The 23014-nt window shown below is 39.2% G+C and overlaps 1 protein-coding gene across 1 annotated transcript; it reads left to right on the forward strand.

The window, feature by feature from the left end:
* Positions 1-543: 543 nt before the first annotated feature.
* SELL (selectin L) lies at positions 544-21830 on the forward strand. Its single transcript, XM_003258846.3, has 9 exons — positions 544-750; positions 1724-1805; positions 3438-3824; positions 4796-4903; positions 7491-7676; positions 8816-9001; positions 10544-10672; positions 15980-15998; positions 20715-21830. The coding sequence occupies exons 1-9, from the start codon at positions 709-711 to the stop codon at positions 20731-20733; spliced, it is 1158 nt and encodes a 385-aa protein (XP_003258894.1). The 5' UTR covers positions 544-708; the 3' UTR covers positions 20734-21830.
* The last annotated feature ends 1184 nt before the right edge of the window (positions 21831-23014 follow it).

A 23014-nucleotide genomic window follows, 5' to 3' on the forward strand; every position in this document is an offset into this window, starting at 1 on the left:
AAGTGCCACTAACAAGGACCTCCACTAGGTGGTGAGCAAGGAAAGACGGAGGTGAAGGAACCGAAATGAGTCAAGTCCACTGCTTAGCTCTACTGAAGTTTTGCAAACATCATAAATTTGTCTGAAATGCAGTTTTGATTTGTTGTATTTGCAATTTCCAAGGGCCATTTACCACAGGTAGCCAAGAGTTAGTTTAGCATTTATGAAAAAGATAGGGGAGGGTGGTGGAAAAGAAGGAGGAGGAGGAGAGAGAGAAGGAGGAAGAGGAGAACAAGAACCAAACAAAAACAAGAACAAGAACAAGTAGAAGAAGAGGAGGAGGAGGAAAAAGTAGAGGAAGAAGAAGAACAACAACAACAACAATGAGGGAAGGAGGAGGAGGGGAAGTAAAGACGCATAGAAGAATGGAAGGAAGGATAGAAAGGAGGGAAGGAAGAGAGAATCTAGTCACATTACTTTTCTGATCAGCAGTTCTTTTTGTTTCAGTGGGAGGGAATAGAGGCCAGTCTAGGAAAGGGGTGGGGAAAGAGGAAAGAGAAGTGGAGGAGGAAGGGGAGGGAAAAGGGGAGGAGGAGGAGGATGTGAGACTGGGTTAGAGAAATGAAAGAAAGCAAGGCTTTCTGTTGACATTCAGTGCAGTCTCTCTGCAGCACAGCACACTCCCCTTGGACAAGGACCTGAGACCCTTGTGCTAAGTCAAGAGGCTCAATGGGCTGCAGAAGAACTAGAGAAGGACCAAGCAAAGTCATGGTGAGCCTTTCAGCCTAAAAGATGTTTAGATGCTCAGATAGAAACTCTTGGGGTTGTAGAGGCAGGTGGCAAGGATAGGAAGCACCCTATTTCAATTCTGGTTTTAAATAATATAGAAACTAAAAATTTTCTCAGACCCTCAAAAAAAGTGATCCCGAAATCTTTCTTCTCAGATATGTTGATTTCCTCTTCTTGACTTTGTCTCTGGGGAGACTCTTGAAGAAGTACTATTGAAATCAGTTCTTTTGCAGTAAAAACTGTGTCTACCTGAGAAGTGATAAGCTTTGGAAGATAGAATTTTTTTTTAAATTATACTTTAAGTTCTAGGGTACGCGTGCACAACGTGCAGGTTTGTTACGTATGTATACATGTGCCATGTTGGTGTGCTGCACCCATTAACTCGTCATTTACTTTAAGTATATTTTAAGGTGTGCAGGAAATCTGTGACTTTGTCATTTCAGTTGCTCAAAAAGGTATTTCTTTTTATTAAAAAAAGAAATATTTTATTTCCTGGTGTCTGGCTAATTTTTTTTTTTTTAGGTATTTGAGGCATTGACCCATTATGATCAAGAGTGAGGCTATAACATTAAATATAAGCATCAATAGTTAATTAAGCACCAACAATACTTTAAAAAATATACATACTAAATATTACATAGTTTTATCTAATAGCTCAGCAGAAAAGCAGGTATAAAAATTACCGAACCATAGAAAAAATTCAGGGCAGTACTGATTAGCAACTTGAGACTAAAGCGTGAAAATAAAATAGAACAAAACAAAATTATGCATCAGTTCTGATGTAAATTTAAAGTAATTTTTCATCTATGTCTGAGAAACCTGTTACCTCAGACAGGGTTAGTAGACATGTGTGTTTTATTTTGAATATTAAGAAAGTTGTAAGCACCACCTCAAAGGCTATAAATGTGTGGTTTAAGAGTATAAATCTAAATATAATTTTGTATTTCATTTGCAGATATTTCCTTGGAAATGTCAGAGCACCCAGGGGGACTTATGGAACATCTTCAAGTTGTGGGGGTGGACAATGCTCTGTTGTGGTATGTTATGATATTTATATATCGCTAAGTCTATTTTACTTATATTCATTTTTCTTAAATATCCACTGGTTATACATAGTCTAAGGGAAAATTATTTCACAGAGAGCTGTTAATTCTATCCCTTCTGTAAACATCTCTTTTCTTCTTACCTTTAGTTCTTCCCCAGAAACTCCTGAACACTATTTTTAACCTATAATAGCCCATGCTGTAGGGTTCAAATCCCAATAACCCCACAAAATCCTTCAATTATAAAGGAATAATGTTAATTAAGAAATCTCTGTTAAGGCACTTACAATCTGTACCAAATATTCAGCACCTCATTTTCTATTTTTTATTCATAGTTCAGTGTACATTAATGTCATTTCTACAATTACAATATGAGCTCATTAAGGGATGGAGCTTTATCATTTTTTGGTCCTTCTCCCATTGTTGTGACAAATTTTGTGTCTGATTCTTGAAGACTCTCCAGCAACAGCTTTGAACTTGGTTTCTCATTTCCTAAGTAAACTAATGTCTTCTTACTCCCTAGCCTGGATTTTCAGCTCTAGCCAAGCAAACACGCTAACTCTCCCCTTCACACATTCCTTATGCCATGTCTGCACTGTGTCACATGGAAACTTAGTGCTCTTTTCACACAACATGTATTTTCTGAGTCCCTACGATGTGTGAAATTTATGGTAGGCACTAAGGATACAGCAGTGGACACAACAGTTTTTTCCCTCTTAGAACTTGCATTCTAGTGGAATGCTCATTCAAAACTCTGTTCAAAATGTTTATTTTATGATGCTCTTTACCATCAATTATATGTTTCTTTACTGTATTAAATAGTGATTCATGTAGATCATACCATGCTTAGAATGCCATACATTATTATGAAGTCATTGTGTAATTATGTGTTTAATTAGATATCTTCAAAGCCCTCATATTTGATGGGTCTATATGTTTATTAAACATCATCAGTTGAGTCTCTTTGTGTATAGAACACGATCTAATCAATTTCATAATCCTATATCATTTGGCTTTATAAATTGCTCTTTTTAAAAATTATACAGTTAGATATATAAGAGTTGAGTGGTATATTGGGCTTTTCCAGAAGCAGTTCTTCCTATGGTAAAATAAAATTTTTTTTATATAAAAGAGATTACTTAAAAGTATGTCACTGTTCTTCCTGTCCTTATTATGCTTCTCCCATAGGTACATATGTGTTGGCCTTCAAGAAATGATTCCAGGATTAAAAAGTATATGTAAATTGTATAGTTATATGATATTACACTGTAATTAGTTGTAAATCATTAACAGCTACAATGAAAAAGAAATATGAATGTCTAAAATATGTTGGTTAAATTTCACCTGAAATAATTTTGAGAAAAAAATTAATAAGAAAATAAACCTAGAAAGCCACTAAATTTGTTTAAAATAGAACCTTAGATAAAAGCATCTTATAGTCAAGTCAGAAGGTCTAGGTTCTACTTCAAATCTGCAAACAACTATTCTGTGATCCTGAGATGGTCACATACAATCTTAGGCTCTGTTTCCTCATCTCTAAGTGTCTGGCTCAGCCTGGAGTAGTGCTAGGTTCTTTTTAGCTGTAACATTATGTAAGTCTGCATAGGTCACACTGATGTCTTGCAGATATCCTGGCACATCATGGAACCGACTGCTGGACTTACCATTATTCTGAAAAACCCATGAACTGGCAAAGGGCTAGAAGATTCTGCCGAGAGAATTACACAGATTTAGTTGCCATACAAAACAAGGCAGAAATTGAGTATCTGGAGAAGACTCTGCCTTTCAGTCGTTCTTACTACTGGATAGGAATCCGGAAGATAGGAGGAATATGGACGTGGGTGGGAACCAACAAATCTCTCACTGAAGAAGCAGAGAACTGGGGAGATGGTGAACCCAACAACAAGAAGAACAAGGAGGACTGTGTGGAGATCTATATCAAGAGAAAAAAAGATGCAGGCAAATGGAACGATGACGCCTGCCACAAACTAAAGGCAGCCCTCTGTTACACAGGTAGGGAGTGACAAGACGGCTATGTTGCCTCAGACTCAGGAAGGACAACGGTTAAGAGAATACTCAGATTTACCCCATGGAAAGGTGGGGGGATGAGAACAGCTGCTGGTTCATTCTAAAATACATCTAGCCCTCTATATAATCTTGCATCGTGTCACTTCTAAGAATTTTTGGTGTGTAAGATTTGTCCCTGTGCACAAAAGCTATACCCCTAAATCAAGTTACATCAAAATGATAGGTGTACGTAGGAAGTAAAGAGGAAGAACTAGACAATCAGTGCCTTTGATAATAAGGCAGGGGAGAAGAAGCTGACAGCTGGGGCCAGCTGGAAAGTTAGGCTCACATCACCTCAGTTTTCACATTGTGAAGTAGAGAGTGTGGTGCTGCGTGCTTCCTTCTTGGTCTAACCTTATATAATTTTATATAGAAATTGCACTATCTTTGGTGTATGAATATTTCTGTAAAACCTTTTACAATGCCAAAACAGCCAGCATTTTCCAAGTGATGTTTTAATAGTGAACCATAGTTAATTTGGTCTCTTGTAAATTGGACTCTACTGTTTTAGCAAATTTTGACATTTTAATCTTTGTGATTTCTATAAAGAAAGGGATTGCCAAGAAATAATTGCATGCAGAAATGATTGAGGTCAGGTCATCATTTAACCTTCTCACTCATTAAAAACAAGTAATTTCAAGAGTTTCAAGGTATGCCACTAAGTTTCCTATAAGTGTTACAGAATATTGGTATTGGTAATTTCATTCCAAAAGCAAATAAATGCCTATGGCTATATGCTTAGTGTATTTTATAAGTAAAAATTTTAGCATATGATTTTTATGCTATGAATTTACAAATAAACCTCTCCTGATTATTTAAATCATCTCAGACAAAAGGTTATCTATGTCTAAAGAAATGACTTTGAGTACTAAAATGTAATCACATTAAAATATTTTTTTTTTCTGACCTCCTTAAAGCTTCTTGCCAGCCCTGGTCATGCAGTGGCCATGGAGAATGTGTAGAAATCATCAATAATTACACCTGCAACTGTGATGTGGGGTACTATGGGCCCCAGTGTCAGTTTGGTAAGTCTCTTTCCTTTCTTTGCTTCTTCTTAGATAAAGTCACAGGAATCATTATAGCTTATCATGGAAGCTGGTTGGAACAAAATGATACTAGCCACTCTGAGAAATGGGAAGTTTTGATCAGAAAGCTCTGCTTTCACAATATTGTTACCTTTCCGTAAAGATTTCTTAAGTCAGCATGAAGTTTCGATTCACTTCTCAACAAGTCTTTCTGAGTACCACAAGAAACACAGTGTTGGGATAAAAGCTGTCAGGGTTACAATAAGGAATTAGCATGGTAGATTCTCGCTCTCAAGAAGCTCGCAATCTAATGAGCTTGTTAGATTAATTAGAACTCTAAGGTCTAGAAGAAACTATGCCATTTATCATTAGGAAGCTGAGTTACCCAGAAAGTAATCTTGCTTTTTCCTTCTAGTAGTTCCTTTCCTTCTTGCAGTTTTCCACACTTAACACATGTGCTCTGTAGCACACTGACTTTGCTTGTGGCCTTCTCTCTCATTTTGCACATGGCCAAGAAACATGTCGTCTTTAAGACATAGTTCAAAGACAGTTCCTTCTAGGAAGCTTTCTTAGTTCTGATAGCTCCACATATTTCTTCCTCATTTCTCCCACTTAACGTTGAAGTCATCTGTTCACTTGTCCATCTCCTCTGGTACTGAAAGCTTCTTGAGATCAGTAAGTGTCCTATTTATCATTGCACCTTTGGGATTCACAAAATGCTTGTATATATCAGGCACTTGCTTGTGAGCCTGAATTGAATTGGACAATTTAATTTTTTAAAAAAGCAATGTTTGTAAAGAATAAATAATTAAAACCAAAATAAATTTAAATGTCAACCAACTGAAATAGATCTATAGATCTAACTCATTTCACTTGATCCCTGGGCCATGACTCCTTCCTAATACTTTACCTTCACCCCATTTTTGAACTCTATTTTTTAACCCTTATGTTATTGGTATGCCTATTTTACTCATTTTTAATTATTGGTATGCCTATTTCATTCATTTTTACCATTTTACTTTTTTTTTGTCTTGGTTTCTCTCATATCACTCTTTTCTCATTCTACCTGTGATCATTTCTCCTGAGATCCTTCATGAGCACTAATCCAGGACCATAAACTATTATAATTTCTCAGCTTTTGTCTTTTGTATATTGCTCTTCTGACTCTAATCTACACGTATCCTTTTGTCAAACTTACTGACTTTTGCGGACTCACAAATCTATGTGATCTTTGGACTGATAAGCCTATCTCCAGCTCTGAACTCAAATATGCTAAGGATGTCCTTTGGGATGTTTAAAAGACTATAAAACCAATTGTTCCCAGTCAGCTTTCCTTTTTGTATTTCTTATCTCAGTATGTGGAATCGCCATTTACATGGGCACCCTGGTATGAGACTCTCTTAACTCCCCCAACATTTATGCAGGGTAACATTCTACCAATTTTTACAACTTAGTGTTTTTCTAATTTGTCTTCCACTTGTCAACTCTACTACCATTGCCCTCATTATCTTTCTCCTAGATTCTTGCAATAGTTTATTAGATGAGTTCCACAATTTTAAATTAGCTCCCCTCAAGTATATTATTCATACTACAGGGAGACTGATCAATTAAAAGCAATTAAAACACATCACACATACATGACAATCCACCCATTAATTTCTACCTACCATTTTGTCCTACAGGGTGAAATCTAAGCTCTTCAAGCCCCAGAGTAATGCTTGATATATAACAGATACTCTTTAAATCAATGAAAAAGATAACATTTTCTCTTCATTCCCATCTTTCTCCCTAATCTCATCTCATATAGTTTCCAAATACAAAAATCCTTCTGATTCCTTGAGTCCATTCTTCATTGAAGTCTCTAGAGCAAGGTAGCAATAATGGCTTAAATTTGACAGATGAGGAATAAGACATGAAAGTTGTACTGTTTACTAAATGGCATGGCAGGGTCTAAAATGTGAAAACTTTAATTTCCAAGTCTTAAATTTACCTATTGTACCACCAATCAGAACAGGGAAATAGATACAGTTTCTGGAGAGGGTTGTCAATATCAAAAGAGTTAAAATTCTGGAACTGAGCTAGAACAGAAGACAGAATTGAGGTCAAAATACTTCCTAGACTTTTATATTCTCTCCTTGCAAAGAAGGCGTATTATGGAGACCCACTTTTTCTCTGAACGTCTTGCTCCCAATACTCTAGTAGACTCAGGGGCTCTGATGTGATAGTTATTTCCCGACTAAGCTGGTCATTCCCAGTTACACCTATTTGGGTTTAAGGATTCTCACTCCAGATAATGCTGAAGATAATAATATGAAGACTAGCTAATGTTTAACTAGAATTTCTTATGAGTCAGGCTTTGTTCTAAGGTCCTTGACTTATGCTAATTGAATTACATTTAGTTTCCATATCAATTTGATAAAGATAACACCGTTTCATTATTCCTCTTATATAGATGAAGAAACTGAAGTTGGAGGGTTCAAGTAACCTTGTTTAAAGGCACATGGTTATCAAGTGGCAGGGCTAGGATTCAAATCCAGGCATCAGTTCCTCTTAACTCTTCCCCATACTGTTTCTTTCCCTATTGAAGTGATTCAGTGTGAGCCTTTGGAGGCCCCAGAGCTGGGTACCATGGCCTGTACTCACCCTTTGGGAAACTTCAGCTTCAGCTCACAGTGTGCCTTCAAATGCTCTGAGGGAACAAACTTAACTGGGATTGAAGAAACCACTTGTGGACCATTTGGAAACTGGTCATCTCCAGAACCAACCTGTCAAGGTGAGTAACTTCAGACTAGAGGCTTTGTCATGGCGATCCTGGGCTTACAGTCAGAACATTCAGCAGAAGTTTGCTGAGAAGTCAAACTTAGGAGCCTAATTTAACCTAACTTTGTTTAACCTACTGTGATGTTTTTCAAAGGACTTATTCTTACTGAAGTTTTTTGGAAAACCTCCCAAACAAAAAGTAAAAACCAAATACCCCTGAAGCCATCTCCCAGTGTGTAACATGATTTATAGCAATACAGCAATAAACCATGCTGTGTTTTTTATTTTTCTCATTGCCATTGCATAAATAACATCTTGTTGAACCTCAGTTAAATTTTGGTTCTTCTCCTCTCAATAACACCTGTTTTATGTGGTGTCCTACTTAACACCAACCAATTTCCGTCCCAGGGTAGTGAAGGTCTTTCTTGGTCGTTTTATTTGGCTTATTCTTAAAATCATCTTTTACTTTTCCTTGTGCATAAACTTTTAGGAGAATAACAACTGAAAAACAAAAACACAATCTCTTGATCTTTTTAAGTTTGAAATATGGTAGGTTTTTTTTTCTCTTTTTTTTTTCATTTTTAACTGCCAACCTTATCTCCATATGGGAGAAAACCAATGTCATCTGAACTTGTGAAGTTTTGGTTAAATTTTCTACAAGTATGCTCCTGACGCATTAGTTTAAGTAGTTTAATTCTTAGAAGTGCTATCAAAATACCTTACTGAAATTATAAAACTGTCAACCCACCTACTGGAATTTACAGAAGTTGGACTTGCTTCAGTGAATTGGGATGTTTTTCAAAATGCTTGGGTAGATATCAGAACAGATGAAAAGGCAGAGATTCTCTGAGAATATCCCATAAGAGCCCTTGATCCAGAGGCCATATGGCATGGTACTTCCAGCAGAAGGGGAGGGTCACCTTAGCTAGGGCAGCAGCCTGGAGTAGCCACTCCTCTCCCCACAGCTTTCAATGCTTCCTTGCCTTCATCTCTCATTCACCACCCACCATCATTCTCAAGAAAATAAAGCCTGGAAGCAATATCACAAGTAATGTAGTCAGGCAGCTTTGGCTAAAAATCCTTTGCTCAAGGGAGGGTCTCTACTCAAAAATACTGTTTTGTCTTTTTTTTTTTTTTTCTTTTTCATTGAAGTGATTCAGTGTGAGCCTCTATCAGCACCAGATTTGGGGATCATGAACTGTAGCCATCCCCTGGCCAGCTTCAGCTTTACCTCTGCATGTACCTTCATCTGCTCAGAAGGAACTGAGTTAATTGGGAAGAAGAAAACCATTTGTGAATCATCTGGAATATGGTCAAATCCTAGTCCAATATGTCAAAGTGAGTAAGTTTGTCCTGGAAAACTGAAGTCTTAAAGATGGAGCTGATGGATGAGCAGATATGAGGAAAGACATACATAAACATTTACATGTTGTTTTGCTAAGAATATGTGGCCTAGAAATAAATTTGTATACTTAACTCACTGTAAAATCTTTGGTTGGTCTTTCCTCCTCCTTTAATGACAATCATTTCTTTTTTTCATTCTCACCTCTTGCCATCTTAACTCTTAAAATCTGAACTCACTGATTTACTTTTTACCCATTCTTCTATTCCACCACAATCTAACATCTCTGTTAGCCCGTTGAAATGCCTCTAAAAGGTCACTAATGACCACCTACTTCCCCAAATAATGGATACTCCTGAATTATCACTAAGCTAATGCCTCCCAAATCTATCTGTATGTGAGAAGAATCATGTCTTGTTCATCTTTGTATACCCTCCACCTGACACAGTGCCTGGCAATAGGTGCTAAAGCAAATGCATGTTAAGCTAGCATGTGAAAGAATAGCTACCTATGTCTGCTCCTGAGACTATCTGCATGGATGACAAAAGTCTTTAAATGGTAGGATCTGCAGAAGCTGTCAGAAATGCTGATCTCTGTGTGCTGTGTGCCCAGGGCCAGGGAGTAGAGTGGATGAGCAGAGAGAGGCAGGGAGGCCTTTAGCAGAGGACTGTACATTAGGCCTATCAGAGACATTTCCCTTTAAGGTCTAGCTAGTGTTCATTTCCTCCTCATCTTCATCAAGCCAACAGGTACCCTCTGTCTGGAGCTCCTGGGAACTTAAGCCTTCTCTCCATCATATATTTGGGTGTGAGGATCAAATCACCTTGAAAATTTCATCAAAGTAATGGGAAGAACTAAGGATAGAATCAGACCCTCTGCCAATATGTAAAAAAGTAGATTCCTTCAAATGTTGGTATCAGGAGACAGATTTTTTTTATACCAGTGTTTTCAAATAGAGGCTCCCAAATGAACTTAGTTTACACTTACAAGAGTATCTCTAAACACGCCCTTTTACTTATTCGTGAAGGAAGTAGAGGGTAGTGGTAACTACTGCATTGGAAAGAAATTAGTGCAGGTCCTTGGCATGTAAAAAACAAGTGCTTATTTTTGCACAGCTGCTTTAAAGTAAAAGCGTTAATGATTTCCTTTGACTGGTGAATTACCCAGTTCAGATCACTGGCTTTTATTTTTCCTGAAGTTGTATTAGGCTTTTAGCTGTTCTCTGTGTTTCAGAGTTCCAGTCATTGAACAAGTCCATGGAGCTAAATACAATGATGACCATTCTTGCCAATATTTTTAGGTGCATTCCTAGGAACTCTACGAACCACAAATCTGGGCATTGAGATTCTGTAGGCAGTCTTTGCCTATGCTGTAGACTCATCATGGGCCTTCCCACGCCCATTTCCTCAACTGTCAAACGGCATCAAATGGGCTACTACTGGGAAATGTAAGGAGGAAAAAAGTCAAATATCATGAGATGGACTAAGGAAATAATGCTGGTGGTCTCATGCTATGTGCCTTACTGATTTCTCTTTCAGAATTGGACAAAAGTTTCTCGATGATTAAGGAGGGTGATTATAACCCCCTCTTCATTCCAGTGGCAGTCATGGTTACTGCATTCTCTGGGTTGGCATTTATCATTTGGCTGGCAAGGAGATTAAAAAAAGGTATGTGAGTTTAACTTCATATGAAAAGAACACAACTTTAAAGTGAAAAAGGAAAAAAAAAAGAAACCCACAGGAAATTAAGTGTGATAGATTCAACACAAGCAGGATGCCAAGCTTTACATTCTAGAGCCGTCAGTCCCTGGAGACATGTAAATCAGCCCAGGACACACCTTCATTAAAACAGGTTGGCTCATTTTTGCTTTTCATCTGATAAACTTTTAAAAATGTCTATTACCTTCAAGGCAGCTTGCTAGGCTGATAACAACTAAGTGAGATATTCTAATGGTTCTTTGCTCTTATGTAATTCTTTAATACTTTTTTTTTTTTTTTTGAGACGGAGCCTCACTCTGTCACCAGGCTAGAGTGCAGTGGCACAATCTAAGCTCACAGCAACCTCCGCCTTCTGGGTTCAAGCTATTCTCCCACCTCAGCCTCCCAAGTAGCTGGGACTACAGGAGCGTGCCACCATGCCCAGCTAATTTTTTGTATTTTTAGTAGACACAGGGTTTCACTGTGTTAGCCAGACTGGTCTCGATCTCCTGACCTCATAATTTGCCTGCCTCGGCCTCCCAAAGGGTTTGGATTACAGGTGTGAGCCACCACGCCCAGTCTGCACTTAATTAATTCTGAAAAAATGACACACAATCTCTGTCCTCTAAAAGCCTACATGCCTTGGATTTCAAAGCTACAATTCCACAAGGAAGTGGGTCTAATGTCCACTAAGGTTTCAAGGCACTGCTCCCAAATACCTGACCTCTTCAAGAGTCACCTGATTCCTAACACATGGGCATCGCATTAACCCTGGGAGAAATTCCCATGTGTTCTCCCAAGTATCTATTTACCAAGGCCACAGCTCTAACCAAATGCACCATATATGCTTTCCCTCCATCCATCACTGGAGAGGAAAAGAGAAGGAGGACTGCCTTGAGAAGTTAACATCTGCTGCCCAGATTATCACTCCCCTTACCTTAAGGCATGAGTGTGTCTCAGCCTTAAAGTGTGAGCAACCCACTAGCCTGCAGCAGGCCTTGGGTGTGTGGTGCCACATTTGGCCAAACTCACCTGGAAGAACCATTCAAGGCTGTAACATTCATGGACATTGGGCAGCTTTTAAGATATACCTGTTTTGGCCAGGTGTGGTGGCTCATGCCTGTAATTCCAGCACTTTGGGAGGCCGAGGCGGGCGGATCATGAGGTCAGCAGTTCAAAACCAGCCTGGCCAACATGGTGAAACCCTGTCTTTACTAAAAATACAAAAATTAGCCAGGTGTGGTGGTGGGCACCTGTAATCCCAGCTACTTGGGAGGCTGAGACAGGAGAATCACTTGAGCCCAGGAGGCGGAGGTTGCAGTGAGCCGAGACCGTGCCATTGCACCCCAGCCTGGTGACAGAGTGAGACTCCATCTCAACAACAACAAAAAAAGATATATCTGTTTCAAGTTCAGGGATGATCTCAAAACAATTGCTAACCAACTGCTCTGTGTTGCCTTTCTGTGGGGTCAGTTGATTGTCATTTTAATTTTCCTTCCATCAAATTAGTTAGTATGTATTCTGTTCACTGAATACGGTATGTAGAGATTGCCCTCTGTCCATTTACACTGGCAATTACAAAAATATTATTTATCAATCCCTAATTGTGTGCCACTCTGATCTTATCTTTCATTTAAATTTGAGAATAGTGGGTGCTAGGTAAGTTTTCTAACCAATCCAGAAAGACAAAGTGTGTGTGGGGGGGTGGGGATTGTTGGTATGCAAGAACTTCATTAGCTATGTATAACCTGAGCAGTTAAAATGTCCTTGTTCTTACTATAAATTCTGTGCTGATTGAATCTCACTATCTTATAGTATTATACAGTACTAAGTACTATACAGTACCAAGTATAAGTATCAAGTACTGCATTAAGGCAAAAGAAGAATGACAGTTTTCTCCAACCACGGATTATTCTTTCCATTGAGACTTCAAGGCCTGACCCCAATCATCCTGTCTTTCTTCCTACCTTGGGCGATGATGGCAGAACTGACGGATAGAGAACAGGGTGGGTTATTACACACTGCCCCCTGGGATAAGGTGGCTATTATCTAAATAATTTTAGGGACTTTGGCGCTGTAAGTCACCTTTTTTTTAAATTTTATTTATTTTTTTTTTTTGAGACGGAGTCTCGCTCTGTCACCCAGGCTGGAGTGCAGTGGCACAATCTCGGCTCACTGCAAGCTCCGCCTCCTGGGTTCACGCCATTCTCCCGCCTCAGCCTCTCCGAGTAGCTGGGACTACAGGCGCCCGCCACCACACCCGGCTAATTTTTTGTATTTTTAGTAGAGACAGGGTTTCACTGTGGTCTTGATCTCCTGACCTTGTGATCCGCTCACCTTGGCCTCCCAAAGTGCTGGGATTACAAGCGTGAGCCACCGCGCCCAGCCGTAAGTCACCTTAATAAGGAAGCTATTTGTTTCCGAATTCTAAAATCTTTTAATAAGTGTTTGTAGAATCAAAAGAATAGAATCAAACTCACTTGTATGTAGTGAGTGGTTAGCTGGCTAAGGCTGTTTTATAAGCAAGGGTAAAAAAATTAGTGGGGTTGTTTTTAAATTTTTTACCTTGGAGTCATTTCTGTACAAGATCTCAAACCGATAACTTGAAAACTGCTGTGGGAATCAGTGTGGGGCAAACAGGAAACAGATAACGGGCAGTTAGGCTAGTTACAGTTATGCCAACAAAGAAAACAGAAGCCCCAAAAGATCACTGGCTTGGTAGGAAGCTCAGGGTATCTTTAAGGTAACATTAAATAGTCTTCATCTGTGGGCCAGCCACTGTGGCTGTCACCTATAATCCCAGCACTTTTGGAGGCTGAGGCAGGAGTATTACTTGAGCCCACGAGTTCAAGACCAGCCTGGGCAACATGGCGAAACCACATCTCTACAAAAATACAAAAAATTAGTCAGGCATGGTAGCATGCACATGTAGTCCCAGCAACCCAGGAGACTGAGGTGGGAGGATCACTTGAACCCAGGAGGTCAAGGCTGCAGTGAGCCATGACAGCACCACTGCACTCCAGCCTGGGCAACAGAGTGAGGCCCTGTCTCAAAAAAAAAAAAAAAAAAAAAAAGTCTTCATTTATAAAACATCTTCCATTTTCACCGACTTACAAATGATTCTGCTTTCCAAAGATTTTAGTTGTAGGTTGGTCCTTTAAAACATGAAGAATATTTTTCCTATAGAGACAATGGTAGAAATAATGGCTACATTCCCAGGCTAAATCTAAGACAAAATATAGTTCATGGCATTTACAAGGATAAAAGTAAAAAGTCATAAATCTCTATGTGTGTGTTTAGGGGTGTGTGTGTGTCTATGTGTGTGTGTATATGTATATATACACAGAGAGAGAGAGAGAGAATTTATAGGCTTTTTGGGTTCTAATAGCTAGAAAAAGGGCACAGGTAACTATTTAGAGCATGGTAGCCAATGAAGTGACTAGAGTCTTCACCCCTATTCTTCTGTCCTCAGATGAATCTTCTGACTCTAGCACTTTGTCCCCTGCCCTAGTAGTCTTAGTATGGAGACTTTCACTCCTTTCTTTTAGGAAAGGAATAAGGAACGGCTCCAGAAACATGTGTGCTTGTGCATGGGCTCATCTAGACACATTTTGTGCTCCTGGCACTATCATCCTCTGATTAGTCACCACCATTGGCCCTGTTTGGTAAATGAGGAAACCAGGGCAATGATGTTTTAGGCCAAATCTCGAAAATCCCATATCAGCAGGACCCAGAGTCAGAGATTAGACTCCAATCCAGATACATCTTCTAAAATCATTGGTCTTCAGATTTGTGAACTGTTTTTTTCCTCAGTTGGAAGAATTTCCCACCAGAACCAACACGCAGGGTTAGACCAGGGCATGAAACTGAACACATGCCCCCTTAGTTCCCTTTTCTTCAAAATGAAACTCTCTCAGTAGGAACAGATTCTTACTCATCTATTGCTGTTAGGGTCATCGTCCCTAAAAAAAATATTTATGTGAAGTTAACCAGAATCTGAAATTAATTCAGATTTGATTCTCCCTGCTCAAGTGCACTTGGTCATTTCCAGGCTGAATTTTAGAAGAAAAGGTTTCAAATAGTAGTCTTTAATACTTTAAAGGATTAAAACAGTAATGGAACACTGTCTAAGTGCTAAGATCTGAACTAAATACTTGGAATATATTTTATCAACCCAGTGAGGATGATACAATCATTATGCCTCTTTAACAGATGAAGAAATTGTAGTTTAGAAAAGAAAGTAGCTGTTCAAAGACACACTACACTACAGGTGGCAAAATAGGGCTTGCACCTGGGTGGGATGATTCTAGAATGCCAGTTTACAGCCACTGAAATATATTGCCTCCCAAATGATTCTTTCCGCTCAAAGAGTTTTTTTTTTTTAAAGTTATCTACTTATTTATATTCTGCTTTTTTCAAAAAGAATGTGAGAACAGTACAAAATGTGTTCAGTATAGCAAATTAAAATTAATTAAAAAGTAAAAAAGAAAGCCAAATTTGGGCAACCCGCTTGGGTCCCCTTCTATGCTGTGGAAGCTTTATTCTTTCACTCTTTGCAATAATAAATAAGCTTTATGTTTTATTGAGTCAAAAAAAAAAAGAAAGCCAAATTTAAACTTAGGGTACAAAAATCATTTGGAACCGAGGTTGAAGTTACGGCACAAAAATGTATGTCACAAAGTTCTATATACTTGGTAGGAGAGGGTCTCAGATCTAGCTCTGAGTTTCCTTACAGCCAGTCAAAGGAGAACCATGTGATATTCCTTGTGTTTGTAAGATGAAAACACAGTTACTCAGATGAGGCTGCACAATTCCTACCAACAAGACCAAAGTGAAATTCTCTTGTGGATTCTCGTAGAGATGATGCTGCGAGCTATAATGGCATATAGTTTTACAGTATTAGCAGCTGTCCCTCAAGGGAAGAATCTGCAGGTAGGATGAGATGACAGATTGGGAAGGGATAAACACTTGAATGGCCCTATTGGGTCTCGCCACCAGGCAATTTAGCCTACACTTCTGTCTTCTTGAGTAGCATGGAGAATGGAATGGAAACCTCAAGAGGCATCTGCATCAACATGTCTGTTCTGTATGAGTGTCTACCACTGTTTCTTAAGCCAGTTCCTCAAATCTCCTTTGACACAGATAGTGTCCACCTAACAAATACCTAATATACTTCAAAAGACAGTTTTGAGAGTGGGAGTCTTCCTCCTCCCTTACTTTAAAAACTTTAAATTGTCTAATTTTTGCTAATGCCATTTCTCCATTTTCTATTTTCAGGCAAGAAATCCAAGAAAAGGTAAGTTTTATTAGTGGCGAGGAGTTTCCACATCTGCTGATTCCTTCTCTACTTCCTTAAGTTACTTCCTGCTCTAGCTAGACACATTAATCCCATAGCAGTTTATTTACGGGGTCCTCATCCAAATGACCAGATAAGGTGATAAATCTACTAGCTTCCTTTCAGAGCTGTGCTTTTTGGTGCTAGTGGAGCTGAATGAGTGAATGAATGAACGAACAAGTAATCCCTAAAGAAAAGGGCAGTTTATGTAAAGGGAGATTTTTCTGATTACCTCAGAATTTTTTCTGAGGGTTAAAAACATTGTGGTGTGTTCTTCTTGTTCTTAAATATATTATTTAAGAAATATTCAATTGAACAAGCACTTGTTGAGAAATGAATAAATGCTTATTCAATTGACTATTTGCATTCAATTGCTCTAACAGGCATTGCCCTTCAGAAATGTGGGAAAGATAGGGAGCATGAATTCTACCTACAGCTTCCCCAAGGAGGCAAGTATTTTTCAGTTTGGTCTTGAAGCTCAAATTTCTTCTACTGGAGAAATAGCACAGTGGGAGGAGATGCAGACATGTGAAAGTTGATGGCCCACCTGGCAGAAATGAAGATGGCAAAATATTTCTCAGTATCTAGGGTTTAGTGACTTGCTCTGGAATTTTGGGAAGGAGAGTGTAAGTAAAATAAACTATGAAAGGAAGACTTTGGTGACATATTCAGTACCCAGCTGGACAACTGAGCTTCCTTTAAAATGCTAGAAATGAAGTGAGATGATTTCTGAAGGGATTGGGTGCTGGTTTGGGCAACCATCCTACCAACCACAAACTTAGTATGGGCCATTGCTTAGAATGCAAAGGAAAAAGTGGGGAAACATGAGGCACCAGAAGCCAGATCATAAACTAATTTATAAGCCATGTGATACGGGCTTTATCTTGCGGTCTTTTGGGATATCACTAAAGGGGTTTAAACAGTGAGCAGCCTTGCCTCTGGCATCTTATAAGGTCACCCTGCAGAGCAGTATGCCAAGTATGGGAGACAGGTGAGCCTGGATTCAAAGAGACTTGTTTTGGAGGCATTTGAAGTTATTAGGTTAAAACTGATGGCGCCTGTCTAGGGAACTAGTAGTAAGACTGGGTTCATGAAATAAGAGGAGGTGATATTAACTGAATGTGTCTGTTAATTGGCTAAAAGTGAGAGAGAAGAATCCAATTATCATCTTTCTCACCTGGAAACTGGCAGATGGTAGTCCTGTTTACTTCTGAGAAGGGAACATAAAAGAATGAGAGGTTTTGGAGGTAAAGATCGTGGGTTCAGTTTTGTATTGAGCTTTGGGTGTATGCACATCATTCACTGTGGTTCATTGGACCTATCCAAAGCACAGAGGCTATGTTGGGGCAGGAGAGGCGGATTTGGGTCCCTCACATTTCAGGAGGTAACTGCCATCTCAGGAGTGGGTACGATCATCCAGGGAGGGTGTGAGTGCTCTGAGAATGGAATAGGACCTAGGAGAGAGGATGGGAGCCAGAGGAACATCATTATCTAATAAGTCAGCTAAGGGAAAGAGAAATGAAAAGAGGTTGCCAGACAGGGAGAAGGAAGAGGAGGAAGAGTGTGGGGTAATGAACGCCAAGGAAAGAAAGAAAGGGGAACGGTTTCAAACATCGCCAGGAGAACCAGTAAGTATCCCCTGGATGCAACAAGGGTGTCAGTGGGGAGACTATTTTCAGTGCAGACATCAAGACGGAGGTCAGATGGCCAAGCATTGAGCATCACTGAGGATGAGAAAGTAAGACAGAACAAGCAGTCATCTTTTTTAAAATGTTTGGCTGTGAAGGAGAAATGGGGCAGGCGTAACTGGATGAGGATGTATGATCAGTGGAGGTTCTTTTTATTCTTTTTAATTACTCTGTTTTCTCTTTACTAGTGTAAATGAAGTCTAGTGAGGAAAGGCTTCTTTCTCTGGGCTGGTCTCCCTATGTCTGTGGCAGGAAACCCACAAGATGTGAAGATTTCCTTCAAACTCGCACCAACTGAGTGAAAGTATTTTCTGGCAAAATCTACCCAGAGCTGTTTTCTGGCTACCGGAACCACCTGTTTTAATTGCCACTAGATGGAAGCAGATCAACTAGATTTTTTTTTTTTTTTAAAAGATGTCCTTGAGGCACAGGAAGAGAGACTGGCTGGAAGAATATTAGCAAAAAGCTAATTACCATGCTAAGCAAATTGCTATATTAAGTTTAATGGTTCACTGATTTTTTATAATCAGTCAATTAATAGTTGTTTATTGAACATTTTTGTGTTAGAAACTGCTAAGCTTTCTTGAGACACCAAGAGGAGTAAGCCTGGTCCCTGATTTCAGGAAAATTATTTCCTAGCTGGGGAGTTAAGACAGGAATAAAGAAAGAAAAAAATCAGAAAAATACAATGCAGAGCATGGTAATGGCCAATGGGTGCTATATTTAAGAAAGAAAAGGTCATTTGGCTTGGTGATTATAGAAAATCTTATAAAGAAGGTTGCTTATGAAGAATAGATAGGATTTAGGTATATGGAGAAAAGCAGGAAAGGAAGGCAGTCTGTAGGAAGGAAATTATGTAAGCAGTGGTATGGTAGTGAGACTATGAAAACATTTTTCAGGGGCCAGTGAGCAGAACTTTCTTGAGCCCATGGCTTATTGAGGAGTTGTGGAGTCGAAGTTGGAAAGGAAGGCTGGCCCCAACAACATAAGTCTTGAATCCTTCACCAGATGGTCCAGAAAGGCTTAGCAAAGAAGAATTATTTGCCCAGTATTGACCAAGGCTGTATTAATTCATAAGAATCACAGAATTTTAGGTCTGGGTAAGATCTTGGTGGATATCACATTCAAACTCTTTTTGTAGTTGACCTAATTAAGTAACTTTTCTATAGGCCTTGAGCAAGTGACAGAGTTAGTTACAATAATCATAAACCTTTATCAAATATTAATTCCATGTTGTGCACTATTATGAATGGTTTACATGTCTTAAATCATGAAATATGCCTTTAAGTCTGTGGGAGACGGGTCTATGAACATCTTCATTACTGATAAAGAAACAGGCACAGAGAAATAAAATAGCCTGAGGTCACAATAAATGGCAATGCTGAGATCCATGCTCATTTGGATCCAGGAATCATGCTCTTAACATGTATGCTTTTAGAACTCAAGACCCTTGACTACCAGCTTAGAGTGGCAAGTCCCAGGCACCCTCCTTTTCCAGTAATGTGATTTTTTTTCACACTGAAACCATTGTGTGATGGCACTGAGGAAGGGTGGGGTAGAAGTACGATGTGTTTTTAGAACAAGTCAAAGGTAAAATGAATACTATCACACTGAACACTGTGATCCTTTTTTTTTTTAAAGTTCTTGGGTGAATTTTCATAGTAGTTTGTGTTCATTTCTATTAGCTTTTGAATGGTGAATGAATGACTCCTTGGGCATTTGTGGTTTCATTTCTTGCTGGGTTATTTTGACTCTTCTGCAAAATGACTCTGTTTATCACCTCATTTGGTTTCTACTGTCTAAATTCTGGCAGGGTAGAAGCTACACCCAAGATACACAGGAAGATATGATGCCAACCTCAAAGGAGGGCATATGTGAAATTTTGTTTTCAGAAACATTTTTTTCTCTATTTTGGCAAGCACATTTGCAGCTGCTGAACTGTGGTTTACCCTGACAGTTCATCATGAGACCAGCTCCTCAGAATCTGGTTCTCCCTTTGAAAGGTGCTATGAAGACATACCACATTTCATTCTCTCTTTGTCCTTTCCAAGAATAAGACAGTTGTGTCTCACAAAAAAAGTGTCACTTATTTCTTTAAACTAAATGTGTTACCATCTCATTAAATTATATCCCAGGATATAATTTATCATGAGTTTATAACTACCACTATTTCATGAGTTTAAATTTTCTCCAATTTCGCTTTCCATTTAAGCATGCCTTCTAATTTCTTGACTTTCCACTGCTCAAAATCAATCTACGGCTGGGCGCGGTGGCTCACGCCTGTAATCCCAGCACTTTGGGAGGCCATGGCAGGTGGATCATGAGGTCAGGAGTTTGAGATTAGCCTGGCCAATATGGTGAAACCCCATCTCTACTAAAAATACAAAAATTAGCTGGGTGTGGTGGCATGTGCCTGTAGTCCCAGCTACTCAGGAAGTTGAGGCGGAAGAATTGCTTGAACCCAGGAGGCCGCAGTTGCATGAGTTGCCACCGTGCCACTGCACTCCAGACTGGGCAACAGAGTGAGACTCCGTCTCAAAAAAAATAAAATAAAATAAAAATAAACATAAATTTAAAAAATCAATCTACACTGTCCTTCAGACTCATTAGATCTGGAGACAAAGACCGTATGTACCACAAAAATTTCTCCAACTAGGGTCTGTGGGCCAGTGGCATAAGCATCACTAAAGAGCTTGTTAAGGGTGCAGAATCTCAGGCTCCACTCAGACCTACTGAATCAGAGTCTGCATTTTAACACCATCTCTGAGTGGTAAGCACATGAAAGTCTGAGAAGTGCTGCTACTAGGGTTTGCTTACATTCGTTCATCTTCAAAGGTTCCTAAAGCCCGGCCTCTTGTCTGAGATTTCCAGCTGAAAGCATTTCCTTGCTCCTCTTCTCATCTCTAATGAATATTTACCTTTACTACTAACACTCCAAGTTTTGCAATTTTTAAACTCTTAAGTTTATTATCTTTTGTTTTTCTTTCAGTATGGATGACCCATATTAAATCGCCCTCAGTGAAAGAAAATTCTTGGAATACTAAAAATCATGGGATCCTTTAAATCCTTCCATGAAACGTTTTGCATGGTGGCACCTCCTACATCAGACATGAAGTGTGTTTCCTTCAGCGCATCTGGAAAGATTTCTACTTGACCAACAGCTCCTTCTGATTTCATTTTGCCCCTCATTTATCCCTCAACCCCTAGCCCACAGGTGTTTATACAGCTCAGCTTTGTGTCTTTTCTGAGGAGAAACAAATAAGACCATAAAGGGAAAGGATTCATGTGGAATATAAAGATGGCTGACTTTGCTCTTTCTTGACTCTTGTTTTCGGTTTCAATTCAGTGCTGTACTTGATGACAGACACTTCTAAATGAAGTGAAAATTTGATACATATGTGAATATGGTCTCAGTTTTCTTGCAGATCAAATTTCACATTGTCTTCTGTATACTGTGGAGGTACACTCTTATAAAAAGTTCAAAAAGTCTACGCTCTCCTTGCTTTCTAACTCCAGTGAAGTAATGGGGTCCTGCTCAAGTTGAAAGAGTCCTATTTGCACTGTAGCCTCACCATCTGTGAATTGGACCATCCTATTTAACTGGCTTCAGCCTCCCCACCTTCTTCAGCCGCCTCTCTTTTTCAATTCCTAGCATCTCATGAGTGCCAAGCAAAAGGACAGAAGAGAGAAATAGCCTGCACTGTTTTTTAGTTTGGGGGTTTTGCTGTTTATGAGACCCATTTCTATTTCTTATAGTCAATGTTTATTTTATCATGATATTATTAGTAAGAAAACATCACTGAAATGCTAGCTGCAAGTGACATCTCTTTGATGTTATATGGAAGAATTAAAACAGGTGGAGAAATTCCTTGATTCACAATGAAATGCTCTCCTTTCTCCTGCCCCCAGACCTTTTATCCACTTACCTAGATTCTACATATTCTTTAAATTTCATCTCAGGCCTCCCTCAACCCCACCACTTCTTTTATAACTAGTCCTTAACTAATCCAACCCATGATGAGCTCCTCTTCCTGGCTTCTTACTGAAAGGTTACCCTGTAACATGCAATTTTGCATTTGAATAAAGCCTGCTTTTTAAGTGTTAACTAGTTTGCCTAGTTTGTTATTTTGAAAATTATCGTATGTTTTATTTTCTCCCCAGTGAGACTGTATGCTCCTTCAGGGCAGAGTTTGTGTCAGATCCCTGGAATGTCTAGTGCATTACTTGACACTCAATAAATGAATGTTCAAATAAATCAGAAAGAGCATACAGTGTACTGCTGATATAAGTTTCAGCAAATCCTCTTTCTCTATGGCATCTGATGACTTGGGCAGATATCACCTAATGTCAAGAGCTGAATTCTTATGAGAGAATAGAGCCCTATCAGAAGCTAGCTGGAAATACCTCCTTGTCCCATGGCCAATACAGATTTCATACAAATTTGCATACATTATGAGAATAATTTTTCGGTAATGATTACGCTTTTCTTTCTCAAAGACATCTCAGATTCTGTATTATAGCAAGAGCTGTTGCAAAAGATTCTCCGTATAGTACACTGTAAATCTTGTGTGTGCAAATCACATTCATGTGGTTTAGGGTACATCCCCTGGAGTTGTACAGTGCACACATGCACAGACACACATGTCAACCCTGATCGAAAATGTTTATTCGACTAACACATCAGGGCCAAGGAACCCAAATGGACACTACTCCTTGTAATTATGATGTATATAGATTTAAAAATAAAGTTCTATATTCAAGCTCTAGGATTCCTATATGATCTTAGGAATTGCATAATAGTAATCACATAAAGATTCATAATATAAATTTCTCCAAAAACCTTGGTCTTAACCTCCCTGAGACTTACTTCCTATGCCCATAAAACAAGAATGAAATTTGCCTTGCTTACCCCACAGGGTTATTGTGATGGTACCTTAAGTATGAAACTGCTGTGTGAACTGAATGTGAAACACGGCCTTTTTTTTTTTTTTCTCACTCAAATCTTACCTTTCATGCTTTCGTGGTGTAAGATTCTGGTTCTTATCCTAAGGCTGGAAGAGACGGAGCTCTGAGTCCTTATCCTGAGATTAGAAGCCAGGAAGTCTTTCACTTGTGTTCCAATAGGAATTAAGCCCTCAGATTTTCACCACACAGGGTCAGCTCTGCCCCCTGCACTTCTGCTTGGGGGAGGTGGAAGGGCCTGGGACAGGGAGTCAGAGGCATCAGTGGGAACCCTGCCTCTGTCTCTGTGATGTGACCCTGGCCAGTTGTTACTCTCTCTGAACTTCA

Source organism: Nomascus leucogenys, chromosome 12 (assembly GCF_006542625.1).
Source record: "Nomascus leucogenys isolate Asia chromosome 12, Asia_NLE_v1, whole genome shotgun sequence".
NCBI lineage: Eukaryota > Metazoa > Chordata > Mammalia > Primates > Hylobatidae > Nomascus > Nomascus leucogenys.